Genomic DNA, 25,065 nt, shown 5'->3' with positions numbered 1-25,065 from the left:
AGTGAGAGCCAGATCCGCAGCTGGCACAAACTGGTGTAACTCCATTGATATCAATGACTTACAGCTGCTGAGGATTGGGCTCAAAATACTGGCTTGAGTGAACAATGGGAGACGTACCCATGTAACTTAAGAAATTTTAGCCAAAGCTTAGTACTGACATAGGCACCAATTTCCAGATGTACTGGGGAGGGGGATGTCTCAACTCGTGCTCCATTCTAGGTCATGTCTCCAGTCCAACCCTTCCCCCAGGATCTCACCCCACCCCATCTCTCCCCACCCCAGCTCCATCCCTTCCTCTGGTGGTACCCCGTATTTAACTGGTGCCTCCCTGTAGTGGGGGACATGATCTAAAGAGTAAGTCCATTTCCTCCTGCTCTCCCCCCAGCCACATGGTCACCCCACTCTCCCCACTCCATGGGACCTGTGGGGAGGGCTCTTTGTCCTCCCACCACTCCTTCCCCCCACATGTTCTGCTGCTATCCTTGATAGGCGGGACCCCAGCTGTGGAGCAGGAGGAAGCTGATTTTAACAGTGGCGCCTCCTGGTTGCTGTTCTGCAGCCTAGCCCAGTGGCTGCCTGAGAGCCTGGATTGGAAGGAGGCACCTTCTCCCCATCCAGGCTCAGCTGCCAGGAATGCCAGCACCCGAGCCTGGGCAGAGAATAGAAGTCGCCTCCCTCCCCAATCTGATTCTTTCAGGCAGTCACTGGACAAGGCTGCAGAGAAGCAGCTGACAGGGGCTGGTCCTGCCTTTCCCACTGTCGGTATCTGGCCTGGGCCATGTGTTGCCCAGATCTGCTTCCTGCTTCTGCCTCCTCCTGCTAAGTGCCTCCTACCTGTTTGGTGGTGTGCCAGAGGTCCTGGAGGGGAGGAGAGGGATGAGCTGATTGGTGGGGGCCTGTCACTGGTAGGAAATGTGTTTGTGGGGGGCACCAGTGGGTGCTCAAGCAAAAATCATCCATGGAGTAGGAGCCTATGATGCTGATACTGCAGACCCTATTTTCCTATGGAAAATATTCTGCTATTCAGCTTCATTTTTTTCACTCATTTTAATCCACTGAGTCCCACTGACACTTAGTCCCTCCCTCCAGCCCTGAACAATTATTTTCTTCCAGAGTTTCCTATATACATCCTATACTTGTAAATGGTTCTTGCCTCTGTCATCAGTCATAATTTGGCCCAGGAAAACATATACACTGGAGTTCATATAGTACTTCCTGATGAGTCAGTCCTTCAAACCTTTCATCATTTTCATTGCTCCTCCTCAAGTTTCTTTCAGCTTGCTGGCATGTCTGGTATTGAAATACTCATGGTCTCAATGGTTTACTGGCAAGATGGGAATAAGGGAGTGATGTCGAGTGGCGCTGATAAGTCTGAACTTTGCTTTCTAGGCTGAAACACACAACAGGAGCAATTGAGTCCACTGGATGCTGTTACAACCAATATATTTTTTTCTCATTTCAGGAGCAGGACCCAGTGAGCTTCCTGCTAATTCTCAGGCCAGAATGATTGCACTGGGCGCTCATTGTACACATGGTTTCTTTGGAGGGAAGAGCAAACCTATCAAGGTCTGATCCAATGCATGTTGAACCAATCAAAAAGCTCTCATTGATTAGGATAGATAAGTCTTCCTTTCTGATAGATGATCCCTTCTTTATATCAAATATCACAGTGGTATTCAATATCCAGTCCCAAAGAACCAGTCACTGAACCCACATCAATTGCATCTTAGATTTCATATCACAGACAATGTGTTTAGCCAATCCTATAGGAACCCACCTAATGATTTATTAACTAGAAAAAGGAAATGAGAGTTATTTACAAGGCTAAAGCCAGTAAACATATAAACACAAATGAGTTGCAGTTTTAAGTTTGCAAGGAGCCTCTATAATAAATAAGCTTTATGTGACCTTTACTGAGGCCAAGTACTTGAGATCTTTTGCATATGCTCAGTAATCCTTGAACTCAGAGTCCAAGACAAGAAGCATAAAATATACAGTTTCTTTTTGTTGGGCTTTTTATTCTTTCTCCCTTCAGCTTCAAGCTGCAAGTTCAGCTTCTGGGATGAATTCAGCTGCATGTGTCATCTTCACAGGGGTTGGGTGATGGGGAAACACTCAACAAAGTCTTTTTGTCCTCTGATGTTCCACAGTGGCTTGTCTCATGTTAATGGGCTGTCTTTTGTTGGGCCTTTCCTGTGGCAAACTAGTAATTCATACTTGTTAATGCGTCTTTCCTGACTGGTGATTTGCAGTTATAGAGCAAACACCTACATTTTACCTTTATCATGTGGGATACAGATATTAGAAGTGAGATCAATGCGTGCAACAACTTACAAACATTCTATAATGTTTATAATTATAATACTTATTACTAACACACAGGTGAGCCAGCTTAGTTCCAGCTAGGTATTTGTCAGTGTTTGAGAACTAAGACCCTTGATATAAGCTAGCAAAGTGATGGACAACATAGGCTAGTGAGTGGTCCACATGAGTGGCCCACCTTCTTCTAGGTGGTCTGCAATATTGTCGTAACCAAGATAGTCTCCTGAGATAGGTAGTTTTGCAACTTGTGTACCTAGATTTTGTGGGATGTGCTGAGTGAATCACAGCAGCTCTTTGACTGGATGCAGAGGGAGCACACAACTCTCACAGTCAAAGTTGTGTGCAATCAGCAAACACTTCACTTCACATACCCTTGTTTTGTGTGCAATGCCAGTAGGAAAAAAACTACACAGATGGAAACCAGAAGAATCTGGCAATGCTGCACATAGACAATGGCACATAAAATGTCTTGTTGACTCCATATAGAACACCGATGGGCCCTATATAGCCTACTTGGGATCTTGAGCTAGCACTTGGCTTCCCAGGGTCGCAGCACTATCCCAAGCTAGCCCTTTAGAGCACTCTTACATCTTTTTACTACAAAGCTTTCTGAGCTGAGAAAGAAAGAGTAATTGAACGGGCTTCAAAATAGGACCCACTTCTTTTCAGATAGAGCTTATATTAATTTTTAATATTCCATCTGTAATCAGGAGACAAGAAGGACCTTTGGTTCTTAACACAAATCTTTTTGAGCACACTTATTTTCCCTTGGTTAGTTCTGTGGTGCTCAGACTTCTACAATTTTTTAATCATTTTAAGAGCGAGAGAATCTTCACGCATGGATCCAATCTCACTTCCCAATAAATTTTTTCAGAATGACTCCAACACCCTCTCAGTCCTACATTTTCCTAAAACTGACAGTAACGTAGTGTCCAGCCTTCTCCTGCAACACTCAGAGAGGTTATTAAGTTTGCTGCCCCTATAAAGAGCCAATGCAATCTAGACAAAGCCTCTTTATATGTATTATTACCTAATATCTCTTCAGTGTCATTCAAAGCACATCCTGCATCATTTTGCAGCATGGCTTATCCTCTAGTGTTTGTTCCTCTTCCCAGTTTGGTGTCATTGATAAATATGATTGCAGATGTATTTTTGCCATAAAGAAATTTTACCCAACAAAGAAAAAGACCTTTCAAGAGACTTTATTTCTTATGCATCAGACAAATAGGCAGACAAGTACAAGAGAACTCTGACTGGCACCCCATGGGGCTTTATCAGTAGACTGACTGACATATAGACAATGGAATCTTTCAAAGATGATAAGACAGTCTTCTGTTTTAATTACATGCTTCAGCACTATAACAGAATCAGCTCTGTGGACCACCTGGAAGTGGGTATAAGAACCTCATTTTGAGGGTCATTGATTTAGTTAATCTGTGAACAGCTGGGGAAGAATGCAAAACAAAATATAATTATCACCATAGGATTTTATTGAGTTTAAGTGAAATGGAGATCTTTTAAGGGGTTTATTTTGGTAAATGTATTTTTTGTTATTGCATTTATCCAGAAAAAGCCAAAAATCTTCTGATCCTCACATAAAGCGTGCCTTCTTCTCCTAGTTTCCTTTCTAATATGTGAGAAAATTCAGGGGAGGAGAAATAGGGGGGAAAGTAACAAAATTAAGGGGTTAATGTTACATTTTAAACTCACTGCAGAAAATCTAATTTTTATAGTGTGACTAGACTAAATTGCTCTGAGGATTTCTGACAGAACACTTATCCTTTTGCCATTAGCAAACTTATTCAAATATGGGTTCAGGTCGATAATGATAAAAATAATTACTAGTTGACAGATTCAGAGTCGTAATTGAGATGAGTAGATGATTTTAGTCCATAATCCATTAGAGGTAAAAATTCTAGGGTGCAATTTAGGGAAAGCATATTTTTACACTCCTCTTTTTCTAATACCTTTTTATTTTAATCCATAAATTAAATTTCAGTTTCGTCCTCCGCTACAGATGCTCATATGCAGTAACTTCTAAGCCTCATACAATATCATGGATCATAAAGGAAGATAAACACAATGTTGAGATAAACGTTGCTTAGGGTAATATTTGCAGAGAAAAAAATCCAGCCTTCTTAAATAACGTGAAAACAATGAGGAGGTCTATGGCACCTTAAAGACTAACAAATTTATTAAAGAATAAACTTTCATGAACTGCATCTCACTTCATCAGGTGCATGAAATGGAAGCTTAAGTTTGGCAGGAATTTATACATACATATAGAGATAGGAGTGTTACATCCGTGCTTAATGAGGCTAATTCAGCCAAGGTGGAATTAACTATTTCAAGTGCCTATTCAGAACCATTATGATGGTGCAAGTTTGCATATGAATTCCAGCTCAGCTAAGTTTCACACTGCAGTCTGTTTTGATGATTTTTTTTTGAGAATAACCACTTTTAAGTCACTTTTATCACAGTGCTGCTGCTTTGAAGTAGCCCTTCTTCTCCTCCCCCTTTGCTGCCTCTAGCTGATGGGGGAGGAGGCGAGCGACTAGTTGACTCAGCTATCCGATAACATTTGCTTATTGACAAGTCCACTAGTCCTTAACATCTTTAGTTTAGGGGAGGCCAGAGCCCGTGGCTAGCTGGGCTATTTATTGCTTTCATCCAGCCTGCCTGTTCTGATAGGTAACCGCCCCAAGGCTCCGCATCGGCGAACGTGCCCTGGATTTTAAACGTGTCATTATTCTCGCACATGAAATACCACTTGTGGGAAGAAAGTTGCAGGACAGGAGCGCCTGGCCCGGCAGCCGCAGTCAGTCTCCGCGCGCTCTAATGTCCGACAGGCTGGAAGGAAGTTCTCAGTCCCCTGGGGAGCTGCGCAGTCCGAAGAGCAAACCCGCCCGACAACTGACCCCCGGGGTTCCCGTGGGACCCTCCCCCCCAGCTTTTACCAAACTCAAACGCCAGCCTACTGCGGGGAGGGGCTTCTCCCCAGTCTGCACCCCCCCTCCTCCCAACACTCGGGGCGGCTGTAACATGACTCCTGGCCCGGAGAGCCTGTAAAACGTGGGCATGCACTTATTTGCTTTGCACTGGGAGAGAGAGCGGCTGGGAAGCGCGAGGTGGAGAAACTCCTCCAGCAGCCAGTGCCACATCACTGGGCTGACTGCACACAAAGGGGCTCCAGCATGCTTCTGCAGCTCCTGCTGCTGCTCGGGGCCCTGGCTAGGGTCACTGAGCCAGCCCCACGCTGTGAACCCGGCCAGGAGACCTTAGGTAAGGCTAAAAACGACCAAGAGCCCCCTCCCCTTTCGTTCCCTCCCTCCAGCGCTGCTCCTGGAGCTAAGCAGGTAGGCTGGGGGTGCTCTTTGGCAGGACACACAAACTGCCAAGGCCAGTAACGTGTCTGTGTTGTAAACATGAATGGGAAGGCAGCCATCTGTGTTGCTTTGTAAGAGAGGAACAAATATGTAATGATGTCAAATGTTTCCCTGTCAGCATTTTATAGAGCGCGTGTCGCTTTGTTGGAGTACTTAGAAAGTTACAATCTGTAGGACTAGGGTGACCAGATAGAAGTGTGAAAAATTGGGACACTTTTTTGTGGGGTGCTGGTAGCAAAGTATAAGACAGAACTCCTAATCTAGGACCCTCTTAAATTCTGCTTTGAGGAACACAGTAGATTCTTCCTCTATCTAGCCTTCCTTTCCAGGAATCTGATCCTCAGATTGTTGGAAGATGAACTTTTGACCTGGTGTGTGGTTTTTGTGCTAATTTTTCTTCTTACATTTACTTTTTAGTAACATATTAAATCCTAAGTGTGAGGAATTTTATTAGAAGCTAAGTGTGTTTGATAGCTGTAGATTGTAGGGTATAAACTTTACAAAATGTGGGTAAATTAATTAAATAGACACATTTATATGGAATAAAGGTTAGATTTATATAGAAGAACTTGATTAAAACAAATTTAAACCCTTTATTTCAGTAACTAAAGTTACACTTAAAACTGACCAGTGCTGAAAAACTTTAGTGGCCTCTAATAATCAATACAGTGTTTTGGTTTTTGTAAAGTGAGCTTAATTCTGATTTCATATAGACCAACCAGCATAAACACAGAGTAATTCTAGTGGAACCAAGAGTTACACCAAAGAAAATCAAAAGGAAAGGAAGAGGAAATGATGTCCAGTAGATTCCAATTTTAAATGGCTCATAAAAAGACATTATATGTTGTTTTATAACTGGGAATTTCTCAGAGGAGGAAGGAAGCTAACCTGGAAATGACCTAAATGTTACCCATAAAAGTTCATCTATAATTTGAATTTTTAAATGTAACCCATAGGTTCTATTTTGAGGCTGAAATTGCAGTCAGTATAATTCATGGGCAATGATGCATACAAGCTGTCAGCGCAGCTTCCACAAACCTCAAAGTGAGGTCAACCATAGACTGAAGGGTTTTTTTTTTTGTATAATGTTGCTCAAAGATAAGTATCACAGAGTATTCAGAGCTAGTTACAGGAAAAGACTATATAGGATATATACAGTTTCTTTGTAGGGTTTGATTATGCTCCAATTCCAGTCACTTAGAGTTTTACCATTGATTTCAGTGTGCCCAAGCACATTACAGAAACGTAAATTTCAACTGAAAGTGCAGGCATGCAAAACACTTTTGGAAAAGGGATGCAAATTAGACGTAGCCCTTCAGTGCAAAAGAATTACCACCTTGCTGAGCAAAAGGGGATGGTAGCCATGGTTAGGCCCTCAGATTATGCACACCTGCATTTGTAGATGTAGGTGATGCACCTGCCCTGCATAGGGCAATACAGATAGGTGTTAGAAGTGGAAAATTAAACAGCCAATGAGTCCAAAGTACGATGACTTCTATTCATCATAGGCATTGCAACCACCACTGGCAAAGAAGTAGAGCATTGGTTTGGGGTTCCAGCTCTGATTCTGCCCTTGGACTCTTTTGTGACCTTGGGCAAGTCAGTCTGCCTCCCTGTCCCTCCATTTCCCTATCTGTAAAATGGGGTTAATGATACTGACCTATATAAGAGTATTATTATTGTAATCCAGAGCAAGAACAAGATGGAATTGAGAGGGTGTGATTCCATTCTGGCACATGGCCTGTTTCCACATATATTACACCCTAGATAAATGGAATATTTCACTGCTAAGTGAATCACTTTAGCATCAGTGTCAGCAAAAATAAAAACAAAGCAGAGGCAATCTGGAAGCACATACTTGAAATTTACAGATAATTTTCTCTTGGAGTGGGTCAGTATTGCTTTGCAGTAAAGCTTTGGGGAGCAAATTAATGAAGATAACATGTTTACTAAGAATGGAGTATTCAAATGTACTCCGCATTGTCCTAAATCTGCACCTAATGAAGTAAATGGGAGCTTTAGCAGCAACTTCAGCAGGAAGAGAGTTAGGACAATGCGGAGAACATTTCTGAAAAATCCAATTCTAAATATTCATTTTATGAGGCAGGTAAGCTGTGAGAGGTGTGCATTTTGCCATTTGCCTACTGCAAATCACTTAGCTCTTCCAAATACTTAGTGCTAGTGGTGAGAATATATAAAATATTTAGATGGAGAGGAGTCTTTGCATATGGGTATGTGAACAAAATGTAACTATCTCCACAGCTGTCTCTGGTGCCACCTACTGGTGAATGGGCAGAATTGTGTTAGATACAGTATCATAATTTGTGATATAAAATACCAAAACTGGTATAAACCATCTTGTTACTCTTTAAAGTGCTACATGACAGCTTTATTTTGTTTTACCTAAACTGGTTAGTCACCTACACAGGAGATTTCCAAAGCATAAAGGACATTTTGGCATCCAGATCCCTTTGAATTTCAATGAAAATGGACTCTACAAACAAATCCATATTCAGATATCTCACTGTTAACAATATGCCAGACACATCCTATCAAGACCCTTGTCCATCAGGGCTAAGGATAATTTGTTTGCCAGTGCCAAAACATTCACATTCACACCTCAGCCAGTTGTGTAGTTAAATAATTAACTTGGACAGCCATGATCAATTTGACTTTGACCTTGAGATATTTCTTTTTCTCTCTCTTGTGTGCATTCACATGCACGTGCACACACACACAAAACCATGACAAAATAAAGGCCAATACAAAAGGTATGAAATTTTCGGGTATGAAATCAAACATACTTAGTGGGCCACAGTCTGCTCTTGGTTACACATGTTCAAATGTAGAATTTTTTCATAGATTAATTCTAATTTGTTGCTGGATTTATACCACTGTAACTGAGAGAATGTGGCCTTCAAAATTAACTCACCCACAATGGACATTCCATACAATATATAGTATGGATTAAATAATATATATATATATATATATACTATGGTTTACATTTCACAAGGAAAGTGGGACTAGAAACTACTAACTATAAAGGGAAGTGGGTCTTATGGTGAAATTTTAATTTTCAAACTAAACCTTTTCTGCTGACATTTTTCAAGTTTGATTTCAGCCCAGTGCCAAAGTTTCCTCTGAATGTTCTACAATGTTGGGCCAGGCATTTTTTAGTTATGAATTGTGATTTGTGACCAGGTACAAGGGCACTCCTTTGCCCAGACTCTAAAGGGCTTGGGAAGTATCCAGTTCACCTTGACCTATTAGAGGAATCAGGAAAATGAAAGGTCTACCAGGGAGACAGCAAGGGGGTAGACAGCTGGGTGTGAGCTGCAGCCAGCCCTGTCCACAAGTGTGCTGAGCTGAGAGGATGGTTGAATGTGGCTGCTGCCTTGTTTTTCTGCTAGGCTATGTCTACACTGCAGGCTTCTTGTGCAATAACTTTTTGCGCAAGAGTTCTTGCCCAAAAGTTCTTGCACAAGAGCACGTCCACACGGCCATGTGCTTTTGCGCATGAGATGTGCTTTTGCGCAAGAGCGTCCGTGGCAGTGTGTACGCTCTCTTGCACAAGAAAGCTCTGATGGTCTTTTTAGTCATAGGGGTTTCTTGAGCAAGAAACTCCTGTTCTTGTCCACACTAGCCTTTTTGCACAAGAACTCTTGCACGAAAAGGCTTATTCCTCATGGAGAGAGGAATAACTCTTGCTCAAAAAGCCCTCTCTTCTGACAATCTACTGTAAACTTTCTTGCGCAAGAATGCGAGTGCAATGTAGCTGCTCCACAACTTTTTGAGCAAGAACAGTTGTTCTTGCGCAAGAAGCCTGCAATGTAGACATAGCCTTACTGTCTTGATGTGGACTTTTTATAAGTTCCCATAAAGGGGTCCCTGAGGAGAAAGGACCAGGACTGACTGACTGGCCATCTGGCTGGAAAAACATAGCACCAGGTTACATGTAGTAGAGAACATGGACATCTGATTTGGTCTGAAACAGAGCACCATGCTGCCTAGACAGAATAAGAATCCCATCTCCAATGGTTTGGGAAGTGCCAGCAGCAATTCCAATTTCAGCAACTTATAGACCAACAGCGAAGCCTCCTCTGGCTTGTGGGCCAGGGTCCCTAGGAGTCCAAGGAACAGAGGTAGATGCTTTGTCCCTAGAGACCTGAGTGGGGATAGGGCCTGAGAGGACTGGAAGATGAACAGGAGGGGTAGAATCATAGAATCATAGGACTGGAAGGGACCTCGAGAGGTCATCGAGTCCAGCCCCCCGCCCTCAAGGCAGGACCAAGCTCTGTCTACACCATCCCTGACTGATGTCTATCTAACCTGTTCTTAAATATCTCCAGAGAGGGAGATTCCACCACCTCCCTTGGCAATTTATTCCAATATTTGACCACCCTGACAGTTAGGAATTTTTTCCTAATGTCCAATCTAAACCTCCCTTGCTGCACTTTAAGCCCATTACTCCTTGTCCTGTCCTCAGAAACCAAGAGGAACAAATTTTCTCCTTCCTCCTTGTGACACCCTTTTAGATATTTGAAAACCACTATCATGTCCCCCCTTAATCTTCTTTTTTCCAAACTAAACAAGCCCAGTTCATGAAGCCTGGCTTCATAGGTCATGTTCTCTAGACCTTTAATCATTCTTGTCGCTCTTCTCTGTACCCTTTCCAATTTCTCCACATCTTTCTTGAAATGTGGCACCCAGAACTGGACACAGTACTCCAGCTGAGGCCTAACTAGTGCAGAGTAGAGCGGCAGAATGACTTCATGAGTTTTGTTTACAACACACCTGTTGATACAACCTAGAATCATATTTGCTTTTTTTGCAGCAGCATCACACTGTTGACTCATATTCAACTTGTGGTCCACTATGACCCCTAGATCCCTTTCCGCCATGCTCCTTCCTAGATAGTAGCTTCCCATCTTGTATGTATGGAACTGATTGTTCCTTCCTAAGTGGAGCTTTGCATTTCTCTTTATTAAACTTCATCCTGTTTACCTCTGACCATTTCTCTAACTTGCTAAGGTCATTTTGAATTATGTCCCTATCCTCCAAAGAAGTTGCAACCGCACCCAGTTTGGTATCATCTGCAAACTTAATAAGCGTACTCTCTATCCCAATATCTACATCATTGATGAAGATATTGAACAGTACGGGTCCCAAAACAGACCCTTGAGGAACTCCACTTGTTATCCCTTTCCAGCAGGATTTAGCACCGTTAACAACAACTCTCTGACTACGGTTATCCAGCCAATTATGCACCCACCTTATCGTGGCCCTATCTAAGTTATATTTGCCTAGTTTATCAATAAGAATATCATGCGAGACCATATCAAATGCCTTACTAAAGTCTAGGTATATGACATCCACCGCTTCTCCCTTATCCACAAGGCTCGTTATCCTATCAAAGAAAACTATCAGATTAGTTTGGCATGACTTGTTCTTCACAAACCCATGCTGGCTATTCCCTATCACTTTATTACCTTCCAAGTGTTTGCATATGATTTCCTTAATTACCTGCTCCATTATCTTCCCTGGGACAGACGTTAAACTGACCGGTCTGTAGTTTCCTGGGTTGTTCTTATTCCCCTTTTTATAGATGGGCACAATATTTGCCCTTTTCCAGTCTCCTGGAATCTCCCCTGTCTGCCATGATTTTTCAAAGATCATAGCTAAAGGCTCAGATACCTCCTCTATCAGCTCCTTGAGTATCCTGGGATGCATTTCATCAGGACCTGGTGACTTGCTGACATCTAACTTTCCTAAGTGATTTTTAACTTGTTCTTTGTGTATCCTATCTTCTAAACTTACCCTCTCTCTGCTTGTATTCACTACATTAGGCACACCTCCAGACTTCTCGGTGAAGACTGAAACAAAGAAGTCATTGAGCATCTCCGCCATTTCCAAGTTTCCTGTGACTGCTTCTCCCTCCTCACTGAGCAGTGGGCCTACCCTGTCCTTGGTCTTCCTCTTGCTTCTAATGTATTTATAAAAGGTCTTCTTTGTTTCCCTTTATGCCTGTAGCTAGTTTGACCTCATTTTGTGCCTTTGCCTTTCTAATCTTACCCCTGCATTCCCGTGTTGCTTGCCTATATTCATCCTTTGTTATTTGTCCTAGTTTCCATTTTTTATAGGACTTCTTTTTTATTTTGAGATCATGCAAGATCTCCTTGTTAAGCCAAGCTGGTCTTTTGCCGTATTTTCTATCTTTCCTACACAGTGGAATTGTTTGCTTTTGGGCCCTTAACAACGTCCCTTTGAAATACTTCCAACTCTCCTCAGTTGTTTTTCCCTTCAGTCTTGCTTCCATGGGACCTTACCTACAAGTTCTCTGAGCTTATCAAAATCTGCCTTCCTGAAATCCATTACCTCAGTTGTGCTGGTCTCCCTTCTACCTTTCCTTAAGATCATGAACTCTATTATTTCATGATCACTGTCCCCCATACTGTCTTCCACTTTCAAGTTCTCAACTAGTTCCTCCCTATTTGTTAAAATCAAATCCAGAACAGCTTCTCCTCTGCTAGCTTTTTCAACCTTCTGAAACAGAAAGTTGTCTCCAATGCAGTCCAGAAACTTATTGGATAGCCTGTGCCCCGCTGTGTTAGTTTCCCAACATATGTCTGGATAGTTGAAGTCCCCCATCACCACCAAATCTTGGGCTTTAGATAGTTTTGTTGTACTAGGATTAGTTTTGTTGTACTAGGGTACATTTTAATGGTTGGCTCTGTCACACCAATGGCCAGGGGACAGTGGTTTGTCCAGTTTACAGGTGTCTGACAGAAGGCTCAGGAAGCATATAAGGCTGCAATGAGGTCAGGGAATATGGAGTGTTTAAGGCTGCTATTTTGAAAAATCTGGGTCTCATTGTGAAGTGTTACCACCAATGGTTCCAGGCTGAAACCTTCATCCTAGACTTTTGTCCCTGGGCTGTGGCATGCTGCTGTTGACTACGGTCAGAATCATAGTTCTCCAGGGAACTATTGAAACAGGTGGTACTCACACAGTTCTGCCAGATCATGCCACTGGCACCCTGGTAGTATATTTATTGGGATGGGACAGCCAAATTGGAACCCACAAGTGTGTTGTATTGGGAACTTTTTGGAGTCTGAACTAGACTGTGGGTCACCTACCTGACCTGAATCGGAAGTGAGTCCATGGACCTGCAAGGGTTTGGTCTCATGAAAGAAGAGACAATGCAGGGTTTTGAGAGGGTCTTGGGAAGGCTGTTCCATGGCCTGCGGCAGACCCTTATTGTAGACCACACCTGCTTTGGGGCAATGGAGGATGCAGTTTGTTTGGGATTAAAGGGGCCAATGAGAGAATGGGAGTGGACAGGAGCTGCAGAAACTGCTTCCTTGCTGACAACCAGATGGATATTGGTACAACCAGAAGGGCAGGAAGAAGCCCAGACCTGTTTCGGCTGTAGGCAGGAAGGGCATGGCTCCTGCACATTTATGGAATGCGACTATGCCATGGCCTGATCTTCCTCCAAGGTCTCGGCTCTTGTGAGGAAACCCGGTACTCTAGTCAATCCCAAATTGGAGCCCAATTTCTCAAGGGTTAGGGGAGTGTTGCTGATTGGTCATATTTATGGGGATTTCTGACCCTATCCCACTACCCAACTTGTGAAGAGTTTACTTTTTGATGATCCTGACCTACTACCTCATGTAAAAAAACCACAAGGAGTGTTGTTTTGCCCAGAAGTGAACACTACCATCATGTAAGGTCTGAAGAGGTGAGACCATAAATTCACTGCCACCTGATATGGTTTGAATCCCTTGGAGGTAACCTTACAGAGGTCAGGCTCCCAGATACCACAGGTTAGTGCCACTGAGGCTATGTCTACACTACAGAGCTTTTGCAGAAAAATGGCCATTTTTCCGCAAAAACTCGCGGAGCTTCCACATCTCAAGTGCATTTTTGTGCAAGAGAAATGAAAGAACAGAGGAGTTTTTGTGCAATTGGTATTCCTCTTTCTACGAGGAAGAAGCCTTTTTGCAAAAGAGTTCTTTCGCAAAAAGGCATGTGTGGACAGGGAGTTCTTGCACAAAAAGATGAAAGAGGAAAAAGCAAAGGCGCCCTCACGGCCATTCTGTGCATACCAATCAGTGCTTACTTTTGAGAGACCATCCATGCAGTCTGGACGCTCTTTTTTGCAAAAGCCCATTGCTTTTTTTACGCGCTTTTGTAGTGTGGATGTGCTGTTGTGCAAGAAGTTTTTGTGGAAGATTTCTTCCGATAAAAGCTTCTTGCACAAGAAGCCTGCAATCTAGATGTAGCCTCAGGGTCTCAAGGGCTCTACAGACCTTGATCCAGAACCAGCCAAACAAATATAGAAGGGCACAGTGACCCAAAATTAATTTGGACACTCCTGATAGATTCACACAAGGGTTGTTACCCTTGGTGACCCATTGATGGATAATTGATATCTCACCAACTCCAGTGACTATGTGCAAGAACACCAAAATGACGGAAGTATCAGAGGGGTAGCCGTGTTAGTCTGAATCTGCAAAAGCAACGAGGAGTCCTGTGGCACCTTATAGACTAACTGAAGTGTAGGAGCATAAGCTTTCGTGGGCAAAGACCCACTTCGTCAGATGCATGCTTGTTTTGTTGTGCATGCATCTGACGAAGTGGGTCTTTGCCCACGAAAGCTTATGCTCCTACACTTCAGTTAGTCTATAAGGTGCCACAGGACTCCTCGTCGCTTTTGCAAAATGACGGAGTATTTAACCATTTCTCTGGGCATCTGGCCACATGAACAGGTGTATTAGCAATGGACTTGCCACCTGAAGAATACTAAATTTTTAGAATAATGTTTTGGAAACCATTTTTCTCTTCAGAAAAGTCTAGCTAATTGGAATTTGAGGATTTAGAATAATTTTGCCCATTTTATGGATTGTGATCTTGATTCTGAGACCAACATTTCTCCTTTCATTTAAATGAGGCTTTACTTCTCATTTATGTGGGTGTGAGAGGAGAATCAGGCCTCGGGAAGAGATGCACAAGCTGAAGAGTGGGAAATAAGGCACACAGAGGTAAAATGATTTGCCCAAGGCAACACGGTTAGATAGTGGCAGACCTAAGGACTCAGCCTACATTTCCTGAGTCCCAGACCGATGCCTGAGTCACAAGACCTCCCTTCTCCTCAGTAACACCATGTTTTTAGATCCCAGTCAAAGGGTATGTCTACACTGCCACCCTAGTTCGAACTAGGGTGCCTAATGTAGGCATTCGAACTTGTAAATGAAGCCCAGGATTTAAATATCCCGGGCTTTATTTGCATGTTCCCGGGCGCCGCCATTTTTAAATACCCCGTTGTTTGAACTCCCTGCCCACGGCTACACACGGCACGGACTAGGTAGTTCGAATTAAAGCTCCTAATTCGAACTACTGTTATTCCTCCTGCAACCCCCAGTGCCAGACTCTCACCCTCACGGCCCCCCCGTAATAGTCCCCCCATCCCAAATGCCTGAGTGCCAGCCCCCCATCCCGTAGAGGCCTCCACCACCAGACCACCTCAGTGCCAGCCTCCTGTTTCCAGAGCCCCATTGCACCCAACTCCCCCAGAGCCCTCCCCAGTGCCAGCCCTCAGTCCTCAATATTAGCCCTATCCTCAGAGCCTCCCAGTACCAGCACTGCCCCCATAACTCCTCCACTACCAGTGCCATCCCCAGAGCAAGCTCCCCACTCTGGATGCTCCAGTGACCCTCCACTGTCAGCCCCCCACCCCTTAGAGCTCCCTAATACTAGCCCTGCCCCCAGAGGCCCCCCAGTATTAGCTACACCCCCAGAGCCCTCAGTCTCTTAGAGCCCGCACTCTCAGAGCTCCCCAACATTAGCAGCATTCCCAGAGCTCCCAGTGCCTGAACCACCCCCCTCACCTAGCCCTGCACTGTTTCCCAGCTGCCAGCTGTGTGCTGCTGCCCGGGATGCAGCTGTTCTAAGGCTGCCATGCTGGGCTCTGCACAACCCTCCCGCCATGCAGTGAATGGTTCTTCTGCATCCGGGAAGAGACCCTGCCCCTGCCCGACATGGGTTGGCTGAGAGGCGGGGGCAAGACATGCCTCTCCCAATAGTCACAACCAGAGTGGGGTATCCCAGCTCTGGCTCTCTAAGCCACCATGACCTGGCAGCCACAGGTCCACAGCCCGGCAGCAGGCCGCAGACCAGCAGTTTGAGAACCGTTGGTTTAGAGAACTAACTTCTTCTCATCTTACTGCCATGACCTTTTTTTCACAGCAAAGGGAGATTAGGTATTAATCCATATCTGAGGTTCTCAAACATCTTCATACTGTGGACCAGGTCTTGAGAGGACATTTATCTCATGGGTCACACTTCTGCTATTCATGATCTTGACTACCTTTTCTTATTTGCAATCTCATCACTTCCCTGTGACAGTTACAGCAAGTGCTGACATGCAGGAGGAAGGAGCATATTTATGTACTTTTGTGGTTTTTAAAGTCTTAAGTGTTTTATACTCTTTGAAAGAAGTTAATCACACGGACTGGCTTTTGTTCTTCATTTCAGCACTCCGTCCACTCTGTTCCTCTCTTGCTCTTTTTTCCCCCCAGAAATATTTATCTGTTTCTTGGTGGTATTCTCATCCTTGCACATGCTATCCTGTCATTAGTTCCTTTCTGTCCTGGACATACTGCTTGGACACCTTGTCCTTTTCTCTCTGGAAATACTGTCCAGCTCCCCCATTCCATTGTGAAATTCTTCTCCCTCTGGCATTTGTAACCTCAATTCTCTCTGGTGGTTCTGGTCCCTGAAAGTGGCTCCGGTCCAGGGGAGTCAACAGCCTGCATGAGCCCCTGGGCAAGGTGGGACAGATCTGTGCTGCTGGGCGAGGCCTCGGTAGAAGGGGTGGGGCTGGGGCAGCCAGCCCTCTGCGCTACATGGAACGCCCCTCCTCCCAGCCCTCTGTGCTCTGGTGGTGATTTAAAGTGGTGGTGGCCAGTGCCACAGGCCCCTTTGAATCTCTGGGCCCTGGGCAACTGCTTCCACCTCCTCCATCGACAGGCCTGCTCCTGTCTCTTCAGTTCCTCCTATTATTATCAGTGGAAATGGAGAGTAGCTAGGTAGGCCTTGACTGGTTGTTTCTAGCTGCTGTTCTATTTTCTCTTTTGCAAAACATAATTACTCAATAACATTTGTTTTGTTGTGTATTATTGCTTAATAGCAGCTTTTGTCTACATAATATTACAAGGAAATCTCTCATTGTGAAAACTGAGTTGGCTAATCATTTAGTCTGGCAAAATAATAAAGTGAATATCCCTGAAGTTTGAAATGCTTTGTGTATATTCTGAAACGCAGATGTTTTGTCCATAAACTCTTCTAGAAAAGGAATGAATATTTCCAACAGAAGAATCCAAGCTTTTATCTCGTATTCACAAAGAGATTCAGTGAATCAAGAAGTGGATGTCTCAATTATGACAAAACAAATGATGTAATCCTGCTCATTCTATAAACCACACTGGCACCATTGTGTTGTCTTGCTGAGGTACTTCTCTGGGTCTAGATTCATTAATAAGACCCTACCTAATTCACAGCCCATTTTGGTCAATTCCATGGTCATACGGTTTTTAAAAATGGTACATTTCATAATTTCAGCTATTTCAATCTGAAATTGCATGTGTTATAATTGTAGGGTCCTGACCCCAAAAGGAGTTGTAGGAGGGTTGCAAGATTATTGTATGGGGGTTATGGTATTGCTACCTTGACTTCTACACACATAGCAGCAGCATTACTTCCAGAGCTGGGTAGCTGGAAAACAGTGGCTGCTGGCCGGGAATCCAGCTCTGAAGGCAGAACTATCTCCAGAAGCAGTGCAGAAGTAAGGATGGCATGGTATGGTCTTGCCACCCTTACTCCTGTGCTGCTGCCTGCTGCTGCCACTCTCTGGCCATCCAGCACTGGAAGCAGAAGTACAGAAGTAAGGGCAACAAGGGTATGGTATAGCACTCTTACTTCTTTGCTACTGTTGGCGGCGTGCTGCCTTCAGAGCTGGGCACCTGGACAGTATTACAATCATGGCTTTCCAGTTGCCCAGCTCCGGATGCAGTGCAGAAGTAAGGGTGGCAATATTGTGACCTTCCTAAAATAGACCTGACATCTCCCTGACACTCCCTTTTGGGCCAGGACCCCCAACTTGAGAAATGCTGGTGTCCTCCATGAAATCTGAACTGTATACAGTAAAAGCACACAAAAGGCCAGATTTCATGGGGGGACATCAGCTTTCACAGTCCCCAATGCATTTTGCCATATTGTAGGGCCCTATTCATTAACAGTTGTGGGACTGAACCTGCAGCCTTCTTCACAGAAGGTCCCCATTGACTTCACTGCTGATTACATTAAAATCCACTATGAACTGAACCATGCCACTGGAAGAATCTATCGAGTCCCATTGGTTAGGCGAGGGTTAATCCTAGAAGCTTGCATCTTTCATCGCTGAATCATATGAGGGAGAAAAAAAATGTAAGCTTGGCACTAGAATGCGTATGTGCTGCATTCTAGATTTTCAAGTTTGCCTTTGCAAATTGAAAGCAGAAGGTACGTTATTCAAAGCACTTGGGCAGCTCCAACCAGCCCTTTAAAAGTGGGGGGATTATCCGTATTGTGAAATAGAAGATGTACTGTCCCAAAGTTTATTGCACCTCCTGCAGAGCGGCCAGGAATAACACATACAGGGTCTGCTGGATCTGAAAGGCAAATGATTGTATCTATTCAATTCTGTTTGTGGAGGGAGCTAATATTGAGGAAACAGTGACTCTGAAAGGGAACAATGTCTCTGTTGCATTCCCCCTATAGAAGTCCCTGCTCAACTGCAGTAAAGGATGGGATCACTAGAAGTAGAGCTCAGGGTTAACCACAGAAGTTGGTAGGTGTCAATGCTCTGGGCATCATCTTCCATTTCTTGGACCTCTAAAATGGGGTGTGTGTGAGGGAGGGCTGATCTGGTGTGGTCAGTGGCATTGCTTCTGCAGGAGCTTCGCCGAGACTGAGCACGGCAGGTGGAGCACTGCAGCACATGTCACCTGTGCAGAATCCTAGGACCTGTCTTTCTTACTGACAGATCCATGAGCTCTGTGCGCATCAGGGGCTATGGACTCTTCCCTGAGCAGAGAGTAGGCAGCATCAACTTCAGGGAGCTGCCCTCCTGGAGTTTTGTACTGGCTGTTTCATGGGCAGTGAGGAATTGGCTCAGGTAAGCGTATTCCTGATTACTTATAAATATGGCCCTGGAGATTTAGATTTGTCCTTTGCTGAACCACACCCTCTGGATTGTGTGCAAGCACTGGAATTAGAAAGTCATGACAGTTTCCAAAGAACTATTTAATTAAAAGGCACATTTGGGATGGGCCTTGCAACATTTCTGTCATCTGTTTTTATGAACTATAATCTCTTTATCAAAACACAGCAAACTAAGTAACAAATCTTTACCCACCTCTTTATCTATGGAGCCAATGGTAGATAACACAAGTAACTTGACATTGCATTGCATCCATATATCTGATCACAGATTTGTGCTCATGATCTGAAAATTAGAATAACTCTTTGATCTAACTTTGTTTATTAATAGATCTTATAACTACTGAGGCATTACTCTTCCATCCATCCCCAGGAATGAAAGTTTTTGCTTGTCATGTTACTCTTGAGCCGCAGATATGTTAGGGAGTTAAGAGAAGACCAGGACAATCTGGCTTCACTTCTAGCCATTCTGTGAAAGAGCAAATTTTCACAGTGCACTAGCTTATCAAGAAGGCATAAGAATTCAAGCATCTCATTCACATTGCATTTGTGAATACCGAGGCTGCAATAAACTCTGCTGACAAGGTATCACTTCGGTTGGTCTAAACTCTCAGGTTTCTCTAAAAAGCTCTGTACAATATTTTGCCTTCTATATGGTGACTCCTCACACTGCATTCTTGTAAGCAGGAAAAGAATTGCTGTCTTCTGAATTAGGTCAGGTGTTTTACAAGGGTGCATTGCTGCCCTAGATCTCCTCAGCACTGTCACAAATTACAGGCTTGATCACACACTAAGTAAATGTAGCTTAGGCATTCCCCTGGATGTCAGGAACCTCATTGACACCGATTTTGCTGTTGATGTAGTGCCAGCTGTTGGATCAATGGATGAGTTAGTTGCAGCACTTAAAGCCCTAGGAAGGTCAGCATCAAAAGTCAGCCTCACAATTATTTGGAATCAAACCAAAATTCTTCCAGATAGGGATTCTGAAATCACTACTGGCACTATCTCCTTAGTGGGTGACCACCAGTGTTCCCTGTAAGCAGAGTGCTTGGGTGGCCATCCAGGAGAGATTCAGGTGCTGCTTTGCTAGTTAGCAGAGCACCCATAACACTCACTGCCAGGAGTATGTGTTTCTGCTGGTGGTGCACATCCACACATGCCTTGGTGCACATAACAAAATGTATTCCATAGAGTTAATTAGAGGGAACATTGGTGACCACCCGGTCAAGATCACCTTCCTCCACTCTACTGGTATTAACTAGAGCCCTGTGTGGATACAAACGGCTACCTGAGGATGTGGATATCCATGGATAGACATCAGTATCTGCACATCTGCAGGGCTCTATTCACAACAGAGAGAAGCAGCCAACAGAGAGAAGCATGATCCTGTTGCACCCAGGAGCCAGACCCCCTGTACCAGCCCCAGCCCTGGTGCCAGCCTCTGCATCTCCTGTCTGTCATACAGCACCTCAAAAATGAAGACAGAGGTGAAGGATTCATTTAGTTTCTCTACAGCGGCCTTATCTCCCTTATGTGCACCTTTACACCAGGGGTTTCCAACCTTTTTAAGCACAAGATCACTTTTTGAATTTAAGTGCAATCCAAGTTCTATCTCAAACCCAAATATCCTTGCACTACCTCCTTTGTGCTCTTTGCCCCACCTCTCTCTGAGGCCCCGCCCCTGCTCACTCCATCCTCCCTCATCCTCACTCATCCTCACTCACTTTCACCAGGTTAGGGCAGAGGTTTGGGGTGCAAGTTCTGGTCTTGGGTTAAGGGATTTAGAGTGTGAGGGGCTCTGAGCTGAGCTAGATGCAGGCTCTGGAAGGATGTCTGGGTGCAGGGGGGTCAGGGATAGGGCAGGGGTTTGGGGTGCAGGAGATGGTTCATGACTTGGGTAGGGGTTCAGGATGCAGACTCCTTACCTCAGGTGGCTTCTGGATGATGGTGCAGTGGGGGTTAAGGCAGGCTCACCCCTGTCCCAGCCCTGCACCACTCCCAGAAGCAGCTAATAAGCTTGCTCTGTCCCTAGTCCTGTTGTGCCCCTCTTTGCTCTGTGGAGATAGGATACAGAGTGGGAGAGAGGGCACCTTGATGTCAGCACTGTCCTCTCCCTCCCCTGCCCTGCACAGCAAGCAGGAGGCTCCTGGGGGAACAGCTCCAAAGCAAAGGGCAGGAGATGCGCTACAGTGGGAAGAGGAGCAGATGAAGTGCTGGCTCTTGAGAGTCATCTGGCCAAACCAGTTAGGATCACCCGTCAGAGGCTCCAGGATTTACCAGTAGATCCTGATCTACTGGTTGGTGACCGCTGCTCTAGGATCTCCATCATTCAGTGGGTCCACTGTTTGTTTAGCAGATTTCCTACTGCTGATTCACTTTACAAAATTCTTGTTGTAAGTTTCTCAGGCTTTTGAGGTCCTGGACTTCAGTCTGTTTATCTATCGGTCTAAATTTGGCCTCCAGGACTTCTCTGCCATCCTTCCCTATGTCATTGGTACCTACTGTACCATGGCCGCCACCACCTCTTCCCCAGTACTACACATAAGTCTGTCTAGATGTCTGAAGAAATCAACAACTTTCATACTTACCAGGCAAGCCACCACGCAGTTCTGGTCATTGCAAACTATCTGTGTTTCTAATGATCAAACCCCCCATTACTATTACCTATATGGGTATGTCTACACTACCCTCCTATTTTGAAATAGGAGGGTAATGTAGGCATACCGCAATTGCAAATGAAGCCTGGGATTTGAATTTCCCAGGCTTCATTTGCATAAGCCGGGCGCCGCCATTTTTAAATCCCGGCTGGTTCGAACCCCGTGCCGCGCGGCTACACGCGGCATGAACTAGGTAGTTCGAACTAGACTTCCTAGTTCGAACTACCGTTACTCCTCGTGGAATGAGGAGTAACGGTAGTTCAAACTAGGAAGCCTAGTTCGAACTACCTAGTTCGTGCCACGTGTAGCCGCGCGGCACGGGGTTCGAACCAGCTGGGATTTAAAAATGGCGGCGCCCGGCTTATGCAAATGAAGCCTGGGAAATTCAAATCCCAGGCTTCATTTGCAATTGTGGTATGCCTACATTACCCCGCTAGTTCGAACTAGCGGGGTAGTGTAGACATACCCTATCAGACTAATAACTGGAGTTACCTCCCCAGAAGAAGTATCCTCAGTGGAAGAGGATGCCAACATCTGGTAAGAGGGTGCCAAATATGGGATCGTTTCCCTCCATTCCAGTTAAATATTTTCATCCGGGAAACTTTCATCCTCCTCAACAGTACAAAGGCTATGTCTTGGACAGTCTCATCTATGTACCTCTCTGTCTCCCTTAGTCCTCCAATTCAGCTACTCTGGTCTCCAACGCCTGTACGTTGTCTCTGAAGGGCATGAACTCCTTGCACCAAATGCACACATATGCCACTTACGTTCTCATGAGATGGAGCATTATCCATTTTTCTGATGGTATAAAGGAGAGTAATGACAAAGAAAAATTTGGTTTACATGAAAGGGAGAGAAATGATAAAGAAGAATCAATCTTGCATGATGACAGAGCAGTGAGAAAAATTGCACACCAGAAATTGATACATCAGACCCTGCTTTAGGGCTGGCGATTGTAAAGTCTGCTGACATTGATAATAGAATTTTGAATGAGATGGGCAAAATCAAGGATATGATGTTTCCAGTAAAGGATCAGAAGCAACACTTCTCAAAGGCTACGTCTAGACTACAGTTTTTTTTTTAAAGTGGCCTTTTTTTTAAAAAAAACTTCACCTGCTCTAGACTGCCGCTGAATTCTATTGAAATTAAATTGAAAGAACGTGGCAGTTTTTTCGACCGCGGTAAATCTCATTTTATGAGGAAGAATGCCTTTTTTCAAAAGAGCTCTATCGAAAAAAGGCGTTCTTGACCGCAAACAGGGCTTTTTCAAAAGAGAGTATCCAGATTGCCTGGGTGCTCTCTTTCAAAAAAGCGGATCACTTTTTCAAAAAAAAAAAAGGGTTGTCTAGACGATCTCTTTCTAAAGAAGCTTGTAGTCTAGACGTACCCCAGGTCACACTGTGAAAGAGTGCTCGAGAATGATGAGAAGCTGAATTGGCATTAGCTAATATACTCAAACTGTTCTGCTTTCTTTGCAAAATATTTGACAAGAATGCCAAAATGCCTGGTACAGTTACTGGCATAATTTAGTTGCTTCTCTGAGGCAACATCAAAAGTCACCATAATTTAGTTATGCCATATAAAATCACTAGCATAACTTAGCTGATGCTTTGAAGCAACATCAAAGGTCACCAGCCCATTTAACGTCTTACTGCAAATGGATGAAGGCTGAATCTAGGTTCAGGCTGAATAAATGCATAGATACAGAAAACCAGTGCATTATTAATATAGAAACTCAGCACTGGGGGAATGTGCTTGAATATCAGATCTCAATTACTCTCTTCCTTGCAAAGAGTAATTTGGCTTTCCAGAGCTTGTTGGATAAGTTCTTCATTTGAACATAACAGGAATTTCCTCTTTTTGGTCGAGCTCCTTGGAAAATATGCATCTGATACGTGTGAACAACTATATTGTGAACATGTGTGTGAACACCTATGAGTGGTACCTAATAGAGATGTGAACGTATAACCGTGTAAATGGTTAATTGATAGGCCTGAGCTTATCAGTGAATGTTCACAGTTACACGCAGGCTTCTGTAGAGGCAGCAGCACGGGGCAGCAGCCAGCACCCCTGGGAGTGAGGCTGCAAGTGGGAGCTGGTGCATGTCAGGAACCAGCTCAGAGGCAGCAGTGTGGGGTGGCAGTTGACTCCCCAGGAGCGGGATGGCAGGTGGGAGTTGGTTGCGACTACAGGTGTGTATAACCATGTAATCACTGAGTTTTTCAGAGGTTTCATGGTTGTACAATTACCCTGCATCTGAACATCCCGAGTATATAAAAAAGCAACAAAACAATTCAGAATTATTTGACTGACCTTTTGGAAAGGAAGGTGCTTGACAATGTATTGATGTGGCTTGGCAAAGCAAAGCATTACACCATAATAATGGACTGCTCTCCCTATAGTAGTTACTGTAAAAAGATACTGTATACAGTTGAGATTTGTTGATGCTGAGCATGGCTGTGTCCATGTCAAAGAACACTTTATCAGGTTCAGGTCTGAGGATAATTCTACAGCCTTAGCTGAGCAACAGCTGGCTTTTAGCTCATGTGGGAGACCCTCATGCAAATAAACTTCAGAGGGTCCAGGTTCAGTTTCGCATGTCAGCACTACAGAGGCACTAAGTACTGTTTATTGCCCATTACATACTAAGAGAAGAGCAAAAGCCTACATGATTAATATATAGTCAAAAAAGTTGCCACAAGATTCTTGGTTATTGCTGTTGTCAAAAAAATAAATATTTATGGTAGCAACAGAGTGGCAGAAATGCTTTACAGATTAATATTGGCTGATTATCTTTCAGATACATAACCAGACCCATTTCCCCTGAAATTACCCATCATCAAGACCAAATTCCAGGGCTAATATTGTTTTCATGTTAATGATTGTGTTTTGGTTTTCAGAGAGTGATTAACAGAGTGGATTCAAATAATAACTGTTAAGTATGCTGGGAGTAGTAATTCACACTTTTCTTGGTAGACATCGTGTATTTGGTTTTATAAAAACAAACACGAGGAGCTAGTTGCCAGCTTCACATGGCTACATACTCAGTATATGCCAGTGAAAACATACCCTTTTATGTTTTTTATGAATGTAAATAAATGTAATTGTTACTTCCAATGGAGCATTGGGGAAAAAACAGTTTGATTCTTATTTTAGTAGCATCATTTTTCCTTAGTTCCCAAAGTTAGTAAAGATAAGAAGATGGGAGGTTTTTTTTTTAAATCCTCTAATTGATTTAGAGAGAAAGGGATAGGGTATGTCTACACTACCCTCCTAGTTCGAACTAGCGGGGTAATGTAGGCATACCGCACTTGCAAAGGAAGCCCGGGATTTGAATTTCCCGGGCTTCATTTGCATAAGCGGGGAGCCGCCATTTTTAAATCCCCGCTGCTTCGAACCCCGTGTAGCACGGCTACACGGGGCTCGAATTAGGTAGT

The 25,065-nt window shown here is 44.0% G+C and overlaps 1 protein-coding gene across 1 annotated transcript in view; it reads left to right on the top strand.

The window, feature by feature from the left end:
* Positions 1-5,400: 5,400 nt before the first annotated feature.
* Positions 5,401-25,065, top strand: part of CPZ (carboxypeptidase Z) — a 63,125-nt gene continuing 43,460 nt past the window's right edge. Inside the window, exon 1 of the mRNA XM_014576092.3 lies at positions 5,401-5,604. Coding sequence (XP_014431578.3) covers positions 5,517-5,604 — 88 coding nt within the window. The 5' untranslated portion in view covers positions 5,401-5,516. The remainder of the gene's footprint in view (positions 5,605-25,065) is intronic.

Source organism: Pelodiscus sinensis, chromosome 4, assembly GCF_052426305.1.
Source record: "Pelodiscus sinensis isolate ZL-2025 chromosome 4, ASM5242630v1, whole genome shotgun sequence".
Lineage (NCBI taxonomy): Eukaryota > Metazoa > Chordata > Testudines > Trionychidae > Pelodiscus > Pelodiscus sinensis.
Note: the sequence above shows the minus strand (reverse complement) of the source record. Positions and strands in the feature narration are given on the sequence as shown.